We start from the raw sequence: 18,463 nt of genomic DNA on the forward strand, positions 1-18,463 counted from the left end.
GATATTGATATTGATATTGATATTGATTGATTAAATCTCCTTCATAAGTTGCTATCCTATGAACATTCCATTAAATCTGTTAAGCCATTATTCAATCTTTTTTCAAGATTGGGAATATATGTTGTGAATGCCTAGTTTTGTCCTACCTTATTTTATATTAATATTAATATTAATAATACAAATAATAAGTCTAAAACAAAAAAATAAGAAATTTATAAAAAATGAAAATAGTAGAAATAATAAATCCGAAAATAAGAAATAATCAAAGATAAACAAATGATTAGAAGATCCAAGAAATAAATAAAAAATAAGGTAAATCCTTATCAGATTTTATTATAAAATTAAAAAATCTTTATCTTATTTTTTAATTTTGGTCAAAATCTTATCAAATCAGGGAATAATAAACCCTAAGGACAACTATTATAAATAAAGGAGAGTTCATAAAGTGTTTCAGTCCAATATCAAGAACAAGAGGCCCACTTTGACAAAAAAAATAAAACATGTTGCAGCAACAGGCTCAGGGGAAACTCCGGTGGGGTGAATTGGACGACGACGACGGCGGCGAGGATCTCGACTTCCTGTTACCGCCGCTTCAGGTCACACTTCCCGACGAGAACGGCATCAAGAAGGCTATTGAGTACAAGTTCAACGACGACGGCAACAAGGTCAAAATCACAACCACCACCCGCACACGCAAGCTCGCCGATGCTCATCTCAGCAAACGCGCCGTCGAGCGCCGGTCATGGCTCAAATTCGGCGACGCCGTTCAGGAAGATGTCGGCGCCCGCCTCACCATGGTCTCCACTGAAGAGATCCTCCTCGAACGCCCTAAGCCTCTTGGTGCTAAGACGGAGGAGCCAACGGCTGCTTCAAAAGGCGGCGCTGTTCTCATGGTCTGCAGGACGTGTCGGAAGGAAGGTGAGCATTGGACTGCCCGGTGTCCCCTCAAGGACCTTGCTGCGCAATCTGATGACACTGCCGATAAGCTTCCGGCGGCGTCGGCGTCGGCCGGAGGAGCAGCGTCGACGTACGTGCCTCCTGGGATGAGACCGGGTGCGGAGAGGAGCACTGGCTCCGACATGCGGCGCAGGAACGATGAGAATTCCGTGAGAGTGACCAACCTCTCGGAGGAGACGAGGGAGTTTGATTTGATGGAGCTTTTCCGTCCCTTTGGTGCTGTGAGTAGAGTCTATGTTGCCATTGATCAGAAGACAGGTGAGAGCAGGGGTTTTGGGTTTGTGAATTTTGTTAGCAGGGAAGATGCACAGAGAGCAATCAACAAACTCAATGGATATGGCTATGATAATCTAATCCTTAGAGTTGAATGGGCAACCCCTAGGGCTACCTAAGTAAATAGATACTAGTGTTTGCGCGATTTAGAGCCCGATTTTGAAGGCCTATTTAGTTTCCTGTAATCTGAGCCCTTGCAATCTGTTTGCTATGAGGTGCAACTTCACTAGTAAGATACATGGTTTTGAAATTTCTATTTACATTTGCTATTGTTCGCGATGATGGTTGTTGAATAGGTCAATGTTATATTGCACATTTGCATCCTTATTTTTGCTCATGGTGCTATTGTGATGGATACTTTAGTTTTTTTCTCTTATTTTGAGGATATGGCAAATGGTATTTGTTTGAGTTTCATTTCATCAGTGTTCCAGGCTGCCAGTGATTGGATCCTAAATTTTTTTGGCTATTTTATTTGACAACCTGCTAGTTAGTTTCCAACTTCTTAAGCTTACTTAGGGATCAGTTTGTTGTAACTCTTTTTAATTGTAATTTTTCTTTAAAAATTGCAATATTCTGTGCAGCTCGAATTATTTTAGATGATACTCTAACGATGGTCTCATAGAGCGGATTTAACCTCCCTATTTGTGAGACACATTGTTCAGTCTATGCAGTTTCTTTATATTGCAATTTATACTATCTTGTACACCAGTGTAGTGCACCGAACTGGTGCTTCATCTTAGTCGCAGACTCACAGAAAATATTTTCAGAGCAATGAAACATTGTTAAGGGTTCAGTTTTAAAAAGAAAAATGTATCTGCACAACCATTTATGTAGATACATTTCCTGTGAGACTGCAACTAGGATGTAGCATAATGTTTTCTATGAAGCACTGCACTGGTTTTGACCATTGGAAATAGTAGGAATTCAATGAATGCGGAAATCTTTTACTTGCAACTAATTGATCGCAAAGATATGAAAACTACAGGTTGATCCCTGGATTTTTTTCTTCAAATTGAGTGTTTTGATTTGCTAATTCGTACTTTGCATTATGCTATGCATTATTAGTTGCTGACTTTCTGGGATTGGTGTTGGTTCAACTGTGAAGATCCCGAATGGATCTTTGCAGAGCGAGAAATTAGTGCCTTTGATGTCAGAACAAGTTATGATGCCGGTGATTGCACTTGAATTTGATAAAATAATTATTGTGTATTTCATTCATAATACTTGACTAGACTACAATATATATAGACTAACAAAGAGATTAAAACAAACTAAATCTATCTAAACCTATCTCTATTTAAATAGATATCATCTCTATTTAAATAGATACTAATCTAAAATAGATAAACAAATCTTAACTATATCTCCATGAGATAAGACTCATAATAAACTAAATCTTAACAGATATTCAACACTCCCCCTCAAGCTAAAACTTACTTAGCTTTAAGCTTGTAACAAAATCTAACCCAAGAAGAAAATTATCTTAATAGATATCCCTTAATAATGACAGTCTTGGCGAATCTCTGAATTGAATAACCTTTCAAACTTCTAGTAAATCCATGGCGGCAAAAGACAACTTCTTATACTTGAAATTGAATAACCTTTCGAACTTCTGCTAAATCCATGGGCAGGCAAAAGACAACTTCTCATACTTGATCTGGCTGAAATTGATGCAAGACAAAAACCAATTCTTCTGGAGTGTCGTAGGGTAGCTGAGCCAGCAAACAAAGGCGAAAAACCAGCAACAATACGCCCGAAACAAAACAAGGCTGAAGCAACAACTCACCAACAACAACCACACAGAAATAAAACATACTTGAGGTCGATCGATTGATGGCTTCTAAGACAAACAATGGTGTCAACTTTGACACAGACAACTCTCAAACATTAGAGAGTGGGCCAGCGCAACTCGCAGCTGAAGCCCTAAAACCAAAACCAATAACTCTCAACTAGAGAGTGGGTCAGCGCAACTCGCAGCTGAAGCCCTAAAACCAGAAAACCAAACAATCGAGACAAAACAAACGAAGGTGACACTGTCACCTTCAAAACCAAATTGCATAAAGTCAGCCAAGATCAATATAATAAGAGCATCTCGAGCAATGAGACGCAAACAACAACTCAAGTCTCAAAAACCAATGTGGAACCTGAGCATCAAAACAGAGTTGAAACTCTAAACCAAACCAAACTTGGCCTACAATGAGAGATGGCACAACACACGTCAAAACAGAGGATCCTTAAAACCAAACCTGGCTGATACACAAAGAGACCCAGCGAGAACAAAGCAGCGGAGAGAGCGGCGCAACCTGGCTGATACACAAAGAGGACCAGCGAAAACAAAGCAGCGGAGATAGCGGCACCAGCGAGAACAAAGCAGCGGAGAGAGCGGCGCAACCTGGCTGATACACAAAGAGGACCAGCGAAAACAAAGCAGCGGAGATAGCGGCGCGTGGACTTCACACGCAGAGAGATGGGAGGCGCGTGGCTTGGAATCCGGCGGCGGTGGCTGACTGTAGTCTCTAAGATATTTAACAATATCTAACACTTCCCCTCAAGCTAGATCATATATATCATATGCATAGCTTGTAACAAATAGTATTAACTCGAGAAGCCGCTGCTGCCGGAGAGAGAAATTCACACAACACTTCCCCTCAAGCTAGAGCATATATATCATATGCATAGCTTGTAACAAATATAATTAACTCGAGAAATCGCTGCTGCCGGAGAGAGAAATTCACACACAAACGGAGCACACAATGCAATGCGGTAATCAGAAATTGTAGAGACTTGAAATCGCCCTTCACCGCTTACTCTGTGTGAATACTTCACATGAATTATGAAAAACTGATTTTGAGAAATCACCACAGATGTAAGGATCTTTTTGTGGTTTCCACACCGAAAATTCAGCATCTGAAATCACACATTCCAACCCAACAAACAAGGACAACAACCAGAGGCTCAAATAAGAGCAGAAAAATACCACCAAGCAAGACGAACAAACGTACAAGAGCAAGAGGCTCCAAGAACATAAATCCATATAATCTCTGATTGCAGTAATCAGAGTGCAGAAACAGAAATCTGAGACGCAGCTTCTTTCAATTCCAAAGCCACACATGCTTTAAATATATCTTCAATGGCTTTACTCATGTAGGGCCGGAGGAAATTTGATTCTTCTAGATCTTGAAAAAACGTTAGTAACCTTAACTCCATACATGGTGCTGCATATCATTGCGGCAACTTCATCAAGGGAATAACTAGAATATTTTCCTTCTCCAACTTTTTCTTCAATTTTATTTGCAGAAGTAACAAAAGAGATAACCTGAAATCACACAATAAAGAGCAAGGGGCTCCAAAAACATCTAACAATACTCTGAATCTAGGCAAAATCGAAAACGGCGGTGAAACAGACCAAATCACCGTGACTGTGGCTGACAAGAACGCAAGAACCAAGAGAACATGGCGAACCTTTCTGTTGAAGCAGCGTCACGAACGACGGCTGGGAAGGCAGCACGTGGAAGGACGTTGATTTGATAGTGGTTGAACATTACTAGGGTTCCAAGACAAAGGGGACCATAATTAGAAAGAAACGAGGCCGTAAGAAAACGGCTAGAACTAACAAGCGGAAGCAAAGTACGAAAAATAAATCCAAGAGATTTGGAAAGTCACCATGAGGGGGCTCACGGGGGAGGAGCCCCCTCACAGCGGTAGGATCGAAACTCGCTCTGATACCAACTTGAATTTGATAAAATAATTATTGTGTATTTCATTCATAATACTTGACTAGACTACAATATATATAGACTAACAAAGAGATTAAAACAAACTAAATCTATCTAAATCTATCTCTATTTAAATAGATATCATCTCTATTTAAATAGATACTAATCTAAAATAGATAAACAAATCTTAACTATATCTCCATGAGATAAGACTCATAATAAACTAAATCTTAACAGATATTCAACAATTGCCAATTGGTAATTATCTATCTGGGCCATAAAAGAAACGGAGGAAATTGAAGGTAGGTTTTCCCCTTTGTTCTCCCAAATTTTGAAGCATAATGTTTTATGTACTGTTAATGTGAGATTGGTAATTGTGTGAAACATCTTGCATTATCCACACTTTAAGTGGATTTGCATGTCCCCTATGAGACGCTCTTTTCCCGGACCGGGATTGTGTACCCATTATGTTAGAGCTCCTGAGTAAAACACCTCTACCCTCAGGCCTCAGCTATATTGATTATATTTGTCTGTGTTAAAGAAGATAGCATTGTCACAGAGGTTACACTTTTATTGCTAGTAACTCAATTGACTTGATGTTATTACTTTAGTTTCATTGTAATTTATTTGATCTTATATGTGTCCATTTCTGTCATACCACAGTAGTCTCATGTAGAGGTGACACCACTGAGTGAGATTGGATTATTAATATCAGTAACAATATCTTTTTAGAACTATGCTTCTCTAGTTTCAGTGAATTCCTGTTTGAAACTGGCTAGATCTCTATTAGTATTTGTTGAATTTAGCAGATATGATGATGTAGTGTTTGACTAGAGTTTATGCTATATATGAGGTCATCGCACGCTTCAGTGTGCTGTTGTCTGTTTAAGTTTTACTATGTAGACGATGACTCAGATAAAATTCTTCAACATTGTTGTATGTTGTCTGTTTTCCAACTCTTATTCCGTAAAAGAATAATGGGATAATCCTCAAATTAGTCTTGTGTTTGTGTCGCCGTTTGAAATAGGTCCCTTCCCGGATTTTTTTAGCAAAAGGTCCTCATGTTTGCATGACATTTGAAGTAAGTTCTCACCGGAGGCTAGAGTTCCGGTGAGTGTTGAGATGTCATGCTGATTGGATTAATAAAGCCTACGTGGATAAAAAAAACTTTTACACATTAGGAAAATAAATTAATTAAAAAAAACTTGAATTTTTTTTATAAATCACGAATTACCCTTACCCCATTTTCCCCAATTCTCCTAATCCCTAAATCATGAACATCTTGTTCTTTCTTTACCTTCCCATTTCTTCTTCTCCTCTCATTCGATGTCTCTTTCCATTCCAAATTATGGTTTGATCCACCTTCTGTAACCACCCTCTCGCATGAATTCAGCAAACAACGTTGAGTTTGTTCCTAGTTATCGTCGATTTGGTCGTTTGAGGTTATGTATTGTTCCCATGAAGACAACATTTGCTTCGTCCTCTTGTCCTAGGCAAAGGTCTGTAGGTGCAAGGGCAAAATGTCAATGTGGTCCGCCAAGCCATCTTAATGGGCGATCATGATGACCATTTTGCACTGCTCCACAATGAACTAGGAGAGGGTAGTGATAAGAATGAATCTTATTCAGATTCTCCCCATGAGCATCGGGAAAGTAAACACGCCTATCTATGTTAGAGGCAAACTTTGCAGCTCTGCTTTCCATGATATCTCCACCATGAACCTCTGACGGATGAAGAATTTCATTCAATTTAGTCTCCCACCAGTAACCAAGGTTACATGAACCTACTTCTCAAGCTGGATAGATGACGCCACATACTTTCCCTATGAACAGGTAAGAGGGAAAGCATAAACGACACTGCAAATTCTAAACAAATTGTCCCTCCAAATCTATTGTTGGCCAAGACCCAAATGCCACCACTAAAACCGACTGCTTTTGAAATAAAACTAGGATAGAAGCCCAAGGAATACCAAACGTGTCGAACACAATGAACTGACAATGAGTTTCCATGAGAATAACAATGTATTACTTCCTACGTCGAACTAAATGTTTGATAAAAAACCTTCCATTTTCATTCATGGCCCCTCAGACATGCCACAAAATTATTTTGAAGTTTCCAAACCCAGCCATCACAGGTTGTTTGAAGTGTGGGGAGCATAACCCCATGACCCAACTAAAGTTAGATCTGAAGGCATTGATCATTTTGTAGAATCTTAAACAAGAGTGCTAGTGCACCGTGGCTTGCCAAGCTCACTGGGCAAAGTGGTTTTCATTCAATAAGGGCTCAGGCCCAAATACAAGCTGGCTGATTATGACGGATAAGCTTAGTCTAGACCACGGGTTCTTCTTTTTTTGACCATTTTTTGAATTTCTCTCTCCAAGCCCACTTGAAGACCCAGCTTGAAAGACATCAATTCCCTTTGGCTATAATTTCGACCTAAATCATTGGCATTTAAATGTCCATGATTTTTTTCTTTGTTGAATATTGTTCATTATTTTTATATATACTGCCAAAATCATTGGCATTTAAATTGCTATGATTCTTTGCTTTATTTGATGAGTGTTCATTCCCATATCTGGATCCCAATCTCCCAAGATTTCAAAAATATGCCTCGTTTAAAACTATTATATCAATTAGAGTTATTAATAATTGAAGTTGGAAGAACATTAATTTTTAATAATATTAAAAATCATGAAATATATTGAATGTTTTAAATTAAGTAATCAATTCACCAGAAAAAAATTAAGCAATCATATCATTTATACAATCATCTATCTTTTTTACCAAAATGTGGTTTTAAATATTTTTCTCAATTTATGATTGACTGCTAATATTTTAAACTGATTTTAATATTATAATTTTATGTTAATAATTATGAACTTTAATCATATAAAATATAATTTCCAATTTTAATTAGTTATCAATTTTTTCATGAATGTTTTTTATGGATTTTTTTCACGAATGTCTAGTCATCCATTCATCATAAACTTTTGCACCAAAAGAAATATTGATATTAACTATAGTTTTAGTATATATATATATATATGAAATGAAACATCTTTCTCTAGCTACACTCTCTGAAGAAGCCGTTACACAAACATTACAACATGAAGATAAAACTTTCCCTCATAGCTTGCTTGGTAGTGAATTGTTTTCTTGGGGTTTGTCGAGGAGGTGGGCTCATAAAAAATTTCTACAGAGAAACCTGTCCTCAAGCAGAGGATATTATCAACACTGTAACTCGGGAGCATGTCTTTGCGAAGCCTGAATTGCCAGCCAAGTTGATTAGAATTCAATTTCACGATTGTTTTGTCAGGGTAAAAATTTTAAGATCTTTATCAATATTCTTATATATTCCCATATTATAATTTTCGCAACATCGCGGGACAAGCACATATGTACAATTTTCAGCAGCATTATTTAGAATTTAAATTGATCAATCCTAATTACTACTGTTTAAAACAAGAGAAATGGTTGCTCATGCTAACAATTAACAATATTTCAGGGTTGTGATGCCTCGGTTATGTTGGATTCCACTGCCAATAACACTGGGGAGAAAAAGTCAATTCCTAATCTGACTTTGACTGCAGGCTTTGATGTCATAGATGTTATAAAAGAAGCCGTGGAGGAAAAATGTCCAGGGATTGTATCTTGTGCTGACATACTAGCATTGGCAGCTAGAGATGCTGTATCTGTCCAAGTAATTAAGCCAATCATTTGATTAGTTCAAAATTTGCATACTTTCAATTCTATGTTTAACAATAAAAATCTCAGATATATATATGCATGTAGTTGATCTATCTATCTATCAATGTTTTCAGTTTAATAGACCTATGTGGGAAGTGCTAACCGGTAGAAGAGATGGAACAATTTCCAATGCCTTTGACGTCGTGGACAATATCCCAGCACCTTTCTTAAACTTCACCCAGCTCATGCAAAATTTTCGCAGCAAAAACCTTACTCTGCAAGACCTGGTTGTATTATCAGGTAAATTTCAATCGCCGCCATTTTGTCAAAATACATGAATAGTTTTATATTATATTTCTATAAATTTCGTAATATTGCTTATAAATACTAATTGCAAGCAGGAAAGTACTCAGGTTATCACACTTACAAGCTTAAATTAACCTATTGGCTATATGTGTATATAGGAGCACACACACTTGGAGTAAGTCATTGCAACTTGATCAATAGCAGGATTTACAACTTCACTGGGAAAGGAGATCATGATCCTTCATTGAATTCCACTTATGTTGAATACTTGAAGACAAAGTGCTATAACCAGAGCCTCGATGATACCACCACAACAGTAGAGATGGATCCTAATAGCTCTACCACATTTGACAGTTCATACTATTCCATCCTTCTCCAGAACAAGGGTATGTTCCAAACAGATGTTGAACTTCTAGCCACGCGACACTCGAGAAAAATTGTTAATGAATTGGTTGATCAAAGCACATTCTTCAAACAGTTTGCCCGGTCAATGAAGAGGCTTGGAAGTATTGAGGTCCTCACAGGCCCCGCAGGGGAAATTAGGAGGAACTGCTCTGTTGTCAACTCTTGATCAAACATCAATAAAGATTCATGTGCCATCATATTTCTTGATGTAGAAAGAGAAGGGAGAAGAATAATAAATATGATGTATGTGATAGGATTTGATAAGAAGGGGAGATAGAAAGAAAAATGTGTATATGGGTGTTGTTAGTGTTTTGTGGTACACAAATTGCGAGTGTCAATTTGTTTCTTAAATAGACTTTCTATGTGCTCTCTCAATGAAGTTATTCTCATTATTCACTCTCTGAGTGAGTTTCACACACTACCTATGAGACCGTGATTTTCTTAAGTCAAATTAACTATTTAAATTCAATACATTTTATATTTTAATGTATAACCTTTTTATGTCACAAGAGGAAAGCTAAACAAAGAAAGAGACTAACCTAACACATCACAACAAAGAAGCATCATAATAGATGACATAGGGGTTGATCAAACACGACGAGGTTAACCCAGCCGAGAAGCTTTACGAGCCAGAAAATTAGAAGATTGTTTTGACGTACATCAATGTGTCAATCCAACTCAAGCACGTCACGAACAAGGAGCATCATTGCTCTAGTCCAGAAAGTCGAAACATCAAAGTGAGCCTGAAGCGCCTGAACAACAATTTTGAACCCCTAAACCCAAGCATGTCGCTGACTCAACTCTACGACTAGGAGCTCAGCAAGATATACATTACCTTCTCCAAAACTAGAGGCGACATCAGAGACCCATATATAATCCATGGACATTCTTCAAAATTGCACTATAACCCATGCGATACATGCCTTGGTTCCAACTACCATCCACCAAAATTCTACATGCAGTAGCTGGCACAACATCTTCGAATGACGAATGATGTGAGATAGAAACAGAGGGCCATAATCTCCAACTCTGATAATCAAGAACAAGCTGACGGAGAACATAATTCAGTGACTAAGAACTAAGAAGCATCACTAAACACATGGTTGTTACGCCAACGTCACGCCCACCAAGGAACCGCGACAACCAGGATGTTTTGTCGATGTAGGATACGATCAAACCATGTTTGGAAGGGAGCCAGAGCATCCAAAGAGGGAAGCGACATTCCAAAGTGGAGCCAAAGTTGATGGGCCATGTGGCAAAGGCAGAAGATGTGATCAAGGTCCTCCAAGACGGTAGGGCAACGAGGACAAATAGTGCGGGTACTAAGGTGATTCTTGAACCGCTTCTCATTGGAAGGTAACACCTCCTTCCTAACGAGCCAAAGGAAAAATCTGATTTTATCTGACACTTTCTATCTCCAAATAGCTCTCCAAATTCCAAGGGTGTGCTGAGGGGCATCAGACAAGAAGACATACGCAGAACTAGTAGAGTAGCGACTATCAGGAGAATGTTTCCAATAAATCGCATCACTCGTATCAGTAATGTATAACCTTTGATTTGAAATTAAATTTTCTTTTTTAAAATTATTACTATTATTATTTATGTGTAAATTGAATTCCTTCTAATCATTAGCTGTTTAATTGTTATTTTTAAAAAATTTATTAATCTATAATATAAATATATATATATTTTATATAATTATTGCAATATACTATATTTTAGTTATTTTCTCAACTCGTTATATACGAGGTTCTATATTATGAGAATGATGTATTTATATGAAAATATGAGAATAAATTACGACCGTTATAAGAACTTTGATATTCTCGCTCCAATGTTTCTCTCACCTATCATTTTCACCTATTTTCTTTTCATCTCTTCTATCACATCACTTATCATATTACTCATTTATCTCTTCTCTATTTTTACATTTCTCTAAAGGCAGAGTGATGTGTAAGAACCATTTTCTATTTAATCGTAAACGATTAAGGTTTAAATATGAAGTCATGTAGTCATTAAATTCGAAGAGCATCGAGTATCCATCCATCCATTCGAAAGAGAACTCATTCGTGATTAAAAGAAAGGAAAAACTTGAAATTACAGGGACCAAATTGAAAAAGAAGAATGAGACGATAAGAAAGGGTTTAGGGTTTTGAAATTGCAGGGTTTAAGCAACAAATTATCTATCTGCGAGCTGAGCTGATTGATAATGGGGAAAGGAGATCTCTGGGACGATTCAGCTCTCATCAATGCCTTCGACAACGCTGTTTCCACCTACAAGGTTCCTTCTCTTTTCTCTCTTTTCTTTTCCGACCAAAATTCGGTAGTGTTAATCATAGAATTTCGCTTTTGTTTCCAGAAAATGCATCGCAATGACAAAACCAAGAACAAAGATTGCTCCGCTGAAGAATCTGACGATGTGGTCGGAGAAAATGGCTCCAACGTCGAGTAATTTTTGATACCAATGACAATGTTGTTTTTTTTTTCTGGGTAATTTTTTATTTTTCACATTCTATTTTTCTTTATTGAACATAGGGATGATGCTGAAGGGAAAAACAATGTTCTAGCTACCAATGTGCCTGATTCAGGTGAAACTAGTTATGTACCAAAATTGGAAGAAAATCATGATGCAGGGTCAAATGTGGACCAGGCTAATCCAGATCCAACAAATGGTCAAATGCCAAGTGGGCATGATGGTTATGCGTATGAGCGAGGCGCTGATGAGTATAATCAGTTAGTTGCGGAGTACTATGAACTTGAGGAGAAAAGGTTGAAGATTTTGGAGCAAATCAATCAATATGGTGGTTGGAATTACCAATATGCGGATCCTGCGGCTAGTTCTGGTGTACCGGATGTACCGTACTCTAATTCTCAAGATTATTCGATGTCGGCATACCAAGTTTCTGATCTGAATGTTGTATGTTCTTGTTGCCCGTGTTTTAGTCAATGTGGCTCGGCTCCTTGCACTTCAGTTCCTAGTTGTTCTGTGGGTGGAACATGTGCTGGTAAACCTTGTGACAATAATTCTGTGGAATTGGATAAGAAAATGTTGTTTCCTTGTGAAGATGAGAAAATCCGTAAAATGGCTATGGGAGCAGCAGAGAGGGTTCTATCTGCTGTTAGAACAAACATTTCGAGTGATCTTAATGTAAATGAGGGTAAGCATTACTACCTAAAAGTAGACAGGCATCGAATATCTTAGTTGCTGTTAAGTTACTTAGTAACATTTCCCTCCCATGTTTAGTTCTTGAATTTATTAGTCCTCTCTTGATGCTATTGTTATATTTTGTTTCTTATTTACCATTGTCATGAATTCTTATCCCGGTGTTGCCATCATAAGTTGTCATCACTTTATGTTTATAAAAGCACACGCACCTGGGTGTGGTTCACTCGGCTGATATTAACAGGCAAATGCATGCAACCACATTTTTATGTTTCAATGACTTTACTTTATTGTCCAGATATATGGCTTTATATAATTACTATCTAGATTTTCTTGGGTGTGGATGATGATACATTGCATAACTTGATGTGTTTACTCCACGCCATTCGCAGAGAAAGAGAGAAAGGATTCTGAACTTGAACAGATTGGTGGCTCAGAAACGGATCTTACTGCTGTTCTGAATGCTTGGTATTCCGCTGGCTTCTATACTGGAAAGTAAGCTTTTATCGAAGTTTTGTTTGTGATAAATTTTAGTCCATTTTTCATTCAGGAACATATTTCTAACATGCTTTTGCATAGCTGGTATTTGATAAGATTTTTTTCAACTTAACAAAATGAATATAGGTATTCGGATTGTCATTGTATCAATTAGCTTGAACTTTGGTTTACAATACTATTTAACCACCATTTTAGGTAAATTGAATGTATTCTCTGCTGAACTTTCTTTCTAAAACAAACATCTGGTAAAATAGTGTGTTAATATATTACTACCAAATCAAAATATTTTTTCCCTATCTCCAATTGTGGGATCAGTGCTGAGTAATGAGTATATAAAGTGAGAAGACACTTGCGTTTTATACGCACTACTATATACACTTCATGTACTTGATTGAAGCACGTTTGTTTGGATCAAATGATTCAATTTTGCTACTACTGTTTTAGATCTCTCTTAAAAGTGTTGTATTCTTCAAAGTTGTTTGATATGTACGATTTTTGAGCTGTTTGGATATTCTGATACGATCTCTACTATATGCCTCATCGTTTGTGTAATGGTTGGAATTATGATATGATAACAGGTATCTTGTTGAACAATCTATTGGAAATAAAAGACAGGAATAAACTCGGAAGATTTTCAAGTGGAAGCAAAGCAGCAGTGTCCTCATCTTGTCAATATACTAAATAGTCAGGGTACTAAATATACATTTTTACATCATTGCTAAAGCAAGAGAGTGCTCGTTTTGTGATCGAATTGGAATTGCTGGCTAAATGCTAGTTTTGTGATCTCATTGGATTGCCGGCTAATTACAAATTTTGATGTCTTGTTACAAGTTTTCTTAGCAATATTTTGTTTTGCATTGTTAGGGAATGTTTTTGATCTCTGCTGCAGACATGGAGATATGGGGCCAAGTTTGGTGTTGAATGCTGTAGACCTTTAAAATGCACAAATCATTGTAGTTGTTTTACATCTTAAAGTGCACCTCTTTGTTGAAGAGTTTACTAAGTACTATCAATTACGCCATTTATTTTCAACTTACGGTTTTGAATTGAAAAATTGAAGTCTGGATAATGCCTTGTTAATTTAACGTAACTTGACCCGCAACGCTCACTAATAAACATGTTAATGTGGGGTAATATTATGTATGGAGATTAGAATGAAATCCAAGTCAATAAACAACCTGTTTAATAGTTGCGTTCTGTGCTCGTTTTAAAAAGCATTGCTTACCGGAAATGTGTTTAGGTTAGTTACACAAATAAGGCCACACTTCAATATTTCACACGGCTCAATCAAATGCTGCAACATGAAGTGCATGATAGTCTACCAAAATCAAAATTTTGGTTAAAGATAAGTGGGTAAACATGCTTCGTAACATATGTTTTCAATTAAGTAAAAGTGAGTATTTAACTATAAAAAGGATTTATAAAAAATATATTCATACATACTTTTTGGTAAAAAAAAGTGAGTTATGTTATTTTGCAAAATTACTCATATTGAATCACCAGCTTTATCTTATATGTCCATTTTAATAATTTTATTACGAAAATTAATTTCACATTTTATGCATCATTCCCAAACACTTTCAAACTAAGTTATATCACATTTACTTATAATAACTCTATAACAAATGGACCGCAGATATCCTTGCAGTGTAGTTAAATTTACAATATTTATAACATCATTTTTCCTCTCCAAATGATGCTAGTACTAAGTGACCTTATTGTTGTCACTCCTCGAGCAATTATTGCAATTGCAGCTCTTGGTCTACTTCATCTAGTTTGACAAACATGTGTGTGTATATCATACCCGTACATTTTCAGCAGCTTCCTTGATTTGATCTATTGTAAAGATTCCAAAGAAGTCATCATCTTTGAGCCCATTGATAGCTGCCAATGCAACATCATCAACACTAACAGGTGGAGCCAAGAGTAGATCAGATGCAGGAAGAGAGCTTAACGGTTTTGTGAAGTTCTCTACTGCTTTAAGAATTTTCTCCGCTGGCTCTCCGACCAAATCCAATGGAAGCTCAAAACCATCCACTCTCCTTTTCCCATATATGAAACCAGGTCTTAAGACAATACCTGAAGATGTTGGGATCAAAGTGAAATGTCAAAAATGGTAGGCAAGTAAAAACAGCAAGACCTATCCATTTAGTTAGGTTTATATCCTTCAAAAGCGTGATATTCATCTTCCACGAATCCTATTGCTGGATCTCAATGAGCTTGCGCTCTATTCTATTAGTTTAAAAATAATAGATTCACCAAATTGACTTGTTTGCTGATAACATGATGTTGCTTTTTGCAAATAGGTTTTAGAACATCAGGTCCTTGATAATAACAGAACTCAAATATCAATTTAGTTTCAAGATCATGAAAGGTGTAGAATAATGACCTGAACCAGGGTACTTAGACAGAACCTCGGATTCTGCTTTCCTTTTTCCTGTGAAGTACCCAGATGAAAGTAGAAATGATGGCAAGTTATAGTCGTGAACTGAGATCAAGATGAATTTCGGAATTCCTGCAAGGCAACAGAGGAGAGGTGAGAATCAAATAGGGCATAAAGTTTATTAATCTTTGATTCCCACATTCAGAACATCATAAAGCAAAAATATGCCAAACAGAATTTATTCATACAAAGCCATAAGCACTAAACTTTCTGTTTAGATTTAACTAGAATGAGAAACAATTGTTAAAAGAACATTCTCATCCAAACGAAACTTCTGAAATGTGAAGAGACATTGCAATGTGCTAATTTCTTCTGCTTATCAGTGCACATGAAACTATGTCCTTTACGTACCATTAATTCATTACCCAAAAGTAAGATTTCAGTAATAAAGACATGGCATCAAAGACACCATTATTAGAAAATCAAACCTCATACTCTTGCACTTACTCCTTTATCAAATTTTCAGACACAACAGCAAATAATGTAGATTTTAATTAAAAAATGGTTATATGTTGATTTACTCCACGTATCCTTCCCGAGATCCATAAACATTCTCAGCAGAAAAAGAGAACAAAGTAAGTTCCAGAGTTCAACCAAGTAACAGATAAAGAATTACAGCTCTTTTAAGGGGGAAATGAAACTAGAAAACCATTGAGGATATCTTCTCCTACTAACTAGTTGTAAATAATATAATCTACTTGATGTAGTGATGCTATCAGACAATTCAATGCAGTTCACAGTTCTAATAGAGCTAAATACCTGAAGTATTGTATGACAGGTAATGGAAATTAGAATAAGGCTTGCCTTATAAAGATCAGAGAAGATTGATCTCAAAAGGTCATTTCCAAATTTATGGAAGGGTATCGATAAAAGTCTAAGGCTCAAATATAGTCTGACATGAATGATGAAATGTAAACATAGGTGACGTTAATACCAAAGAAATGCTCAATGAGATGGCTCACCATATTCCTTTGCAGCATTCACAGCCACAACATTAGCCTCGCCATTTATCTTTCTCATCTGCTCCTCGCTCCCAAAACCTCCAAGGGTTGAAACCACTGCAGTAGCTCCAGGAAGTACTTCATCCCAGTTTACATAAAAAACATCTCCTGCGCATTTGGCATAACACTGAAATACTCTCTAGAAAAAGATTGAAGAGATCACTTCATTATAAACTTAAATGTCATGTATTCAACTGGTTAATTCAAACGTCAGAAGTACAAAGCCATGACCTAAGATCCTGCTATGATTGGTGGGCACATGTATGTCTCTTTCATCAATCCGAGGCCAGAAACACAAGCATAAAGAGAAATGCAACAGATAAATATCTGAAGTTCCAAACACATACACATTGGTGAAAGATATAAAGTGAGTAGTGGTATTTATGTATTGCTACTGTTCTAGACAATTCTCTACTACAATTTTGTACTAATTTTTATGGTGTTGATTTTCTCTTTCCCTCTTCCTATGTATGCTTCGATGGCCTTAACCGAGTACAAGAAGAAGAAAGAATCATGGATCTGTTTAGAATTAGGTTAAGTTAACATGCCTGGAATCCAAGTAACCTGATCTACCCAAGTACCAGGGTAAGTAGGACGTCCTGACCTGAAAATTGAAATCTCAGTTAAATCTATAAAAAGTTAAAAAAACAAAAATGCAAGAGTCAATTAGTTAAACATTTTATAAACCTGTTTAGGCTAATGACTTCTATGCCTCTAGATACTGCTGCCTTGCATATGGCAGAACCAACAAAGCCACTGCCTCCTAAGACTACAATCTACAAGGAGAGTCATTTACACAATAATGTTTCTGCAAAAAGCATTCAAGAATGGATAATATAAATTATTAAAACAGTTGGATGAGTGTACCCACCCGTTCACTTTTAACATCAGCTGCAACGTCTATAGGGGTTAATCTAGGATCGTCGCTAACACCTGCTCCTGCAAAACTGCAGCTAACTGCAAACCTGCAGAAAAATATACACAAACCATTAGAGGGCATATCATAGATATTGAAATCCACTATTGGATTTATACGCCTATCAAGTCTCGTGAAGCAAAAGGGAAGCCAAACTCGTGGCTAACAACACTAAATACACTAAATAAGCTCCAATTAGTGCTCTTTGGTGTGCATCCAAATTGGTACTAAATAGTGTTTGTCATACTAGAGAATGCGGAAGGAAAGTACAGTAGTCTACAACAAAATAGTACGCTTCTTACTTCCAAATGCTTATAGTACAAGCTGCATAATTGGATCTTATTAAATGAATCAATTTTGATTCTGAAAAAAACAACACTTGGTTAACCTTATAAACAAGTTTTACACGTCCCACAACTTAACCTATAAGAACCTAAAATCCCACCACTTGATTTCACCATCCAGGGTGAACTTCAATATAATCCTTAGACTACACATTAATTAGACAATAATGAATAACAAAAGCTTAGGCTTTGCAATTGCCACTTCTGAAATTGAACATGCAACCCATTACTCATTCATTGTGATTTCCAAATAGCAGAAAACATGAAGAATTGAAATGGATGGAGAAAAAGGATTGAAACCCAGATAAGAGAAAGCAAAAAAGTTGTGAACTTCATGGGAGAGGGATTGGAATACTAACCGATGACTTTTGAAATGCAAGGTGGGTGGAGATTTGTAAAACGGTGTTCTGACAGAGAACGCAGGCGGAGTAGGAGGAGCAGAAACGGCAGTGAGAGACAAAAACGACGCCATTTTGGTTTGGAGTACACTGGTTATTGTGGTTGTAATTGTAGTTTAGCACATGAAGAAGAAGATGAAGGAAACACAGCAAGCGTACAACTGAGTTATAGAAGGAACAAGAATGAAGAATGAATGACACGGTTGTAAGAGAACACCCACCACGCCAAATGAAGGGGGGGTATATTTTATAATTTTATTGTTGTGTTCTAAAATTTGAAACCACTAGAAATGGCAATTCCCTACACCTCTTTCACTACTTGCCTCTTTGTTTCACTCTGGTGGTTTGCAATGCTG

General features: G+C 36.9%; 4 protein-coding genes across 5 annotated transcripts; 3 read left to right on the forward strand and 1 right to left on the reverse strand.

Moving 5' to 3' along the window:
• Positions 1-437: 437 nt before the first annotated feature.
• LOC130735767 (uncharacterized) lies at positions 438-1,606 on the forward strand. Its single transcript, XM_057587664.1, has one exon. It carries the CDS (start codon positions 501-503, stop codon positions 1,347-1,349), a length of 849 nt encoding a protein of 282 aa, XP_057443647.1. The 5' UTR covers positions 438-500; the 3' UTR covers positions 1,350-1,606.
• A 6,447-nt stretch (positions 1,607-8,053) lies between these two features.
• On the forward strand, positions 8,054-9,705 carry LOC130735768 (peroxidase 27-like). The gene is made up of 4 exons (XM_057587665.1): positions 8,054-8,263; positions 8,452-8,646; positions 8,768-8,933; positions 9,098-9,705. The coding sequence occupies exons 1-4, from the start codon at positions 8,054-8,056 to the stop codon at positions 9,508-9,510; spliced, it is 984 nt and encodes a 327-aa protein (XP_057443648.1). The 3' UTR covers positions 9,511-9,705.
• Positions 9,706-11,407: 1,702 nt separating this feature from the next.
• Positions 11,408-13,972, forward strand: LOC130740173 (uncharacterized). 2 transcript variants are annotated; one of them, XR_009020081.1, is made up of 6 exons: positions 11,408-11,625; positions 11,704-11,792; positions 11,880-12,502; positions 12,900-13,002; positions 13,584-13,695; positions 13,870-13,972. XR_009020081.1 is itself a non-coding variant. In XM_057592686.1 (5 exons), exons 1-5 carry the CDS (start codon positions 11,554-11,556, stop codon positions 13,624-13,626), a joined length of 930 nt encoding a protein of 309 aa, XP_057448669.1. In that variant the 5' UTR covers positions 11,408-11,553; the 3' UTR covers positions 13,627-13,972. The 2 variants fall into 2 exon arrangements, 1 of the variants encoding a protein (XP_057448669.1); XM_057592686.1 differs by having other exon boundaries at positions 13,584-13,972.
• Positions 13,973-14,583: 611 nt separating this feature from the next.
• Positions 14,584-18,389, reverse strand: LOC130740174 (uncharacterized protein At1g32220, chloroplastic). Its single transcript, XM_057592687.1, has 7 exons — positions 18,069-18,389; positions 17,321-17,414; positions 17,137-17,225; positions 16,998-17,053; positions 16,411-16,557; positions 15,395-15,520; positions 14,584-15,084 (listed from the first exon to the last, which is right to left on the reverse strand). Exons 1-7 carry the CDS (start codon positions 18,179-18,181, stop codon positions 14,804-14,806), a joined length of 906 nt encoding a protein of 301 aa, XP_057448670.1. The 5' UTR covers positions 18,182-18,389; the 3' UTR covers positions 14,584-14,803.
• Between the last annotated feature and the right edge of the window lie 74 nt (positions 18,390-18,463).

Source organism: Lotus japonicus, chromosome 2 (genome assembly GCF_012489685.1).
Source record: "Lotus japonicus ecotype B-129 chromosome 2, LjGifu_v1.2".
Taxonomy (NCBI): domain Eukaryota; kingdom Viridiplantae; phylum Streptophyta; class Magnoliopsida; order Fabales; family Fabaceae; genus Lotus; species Lotus japonicus.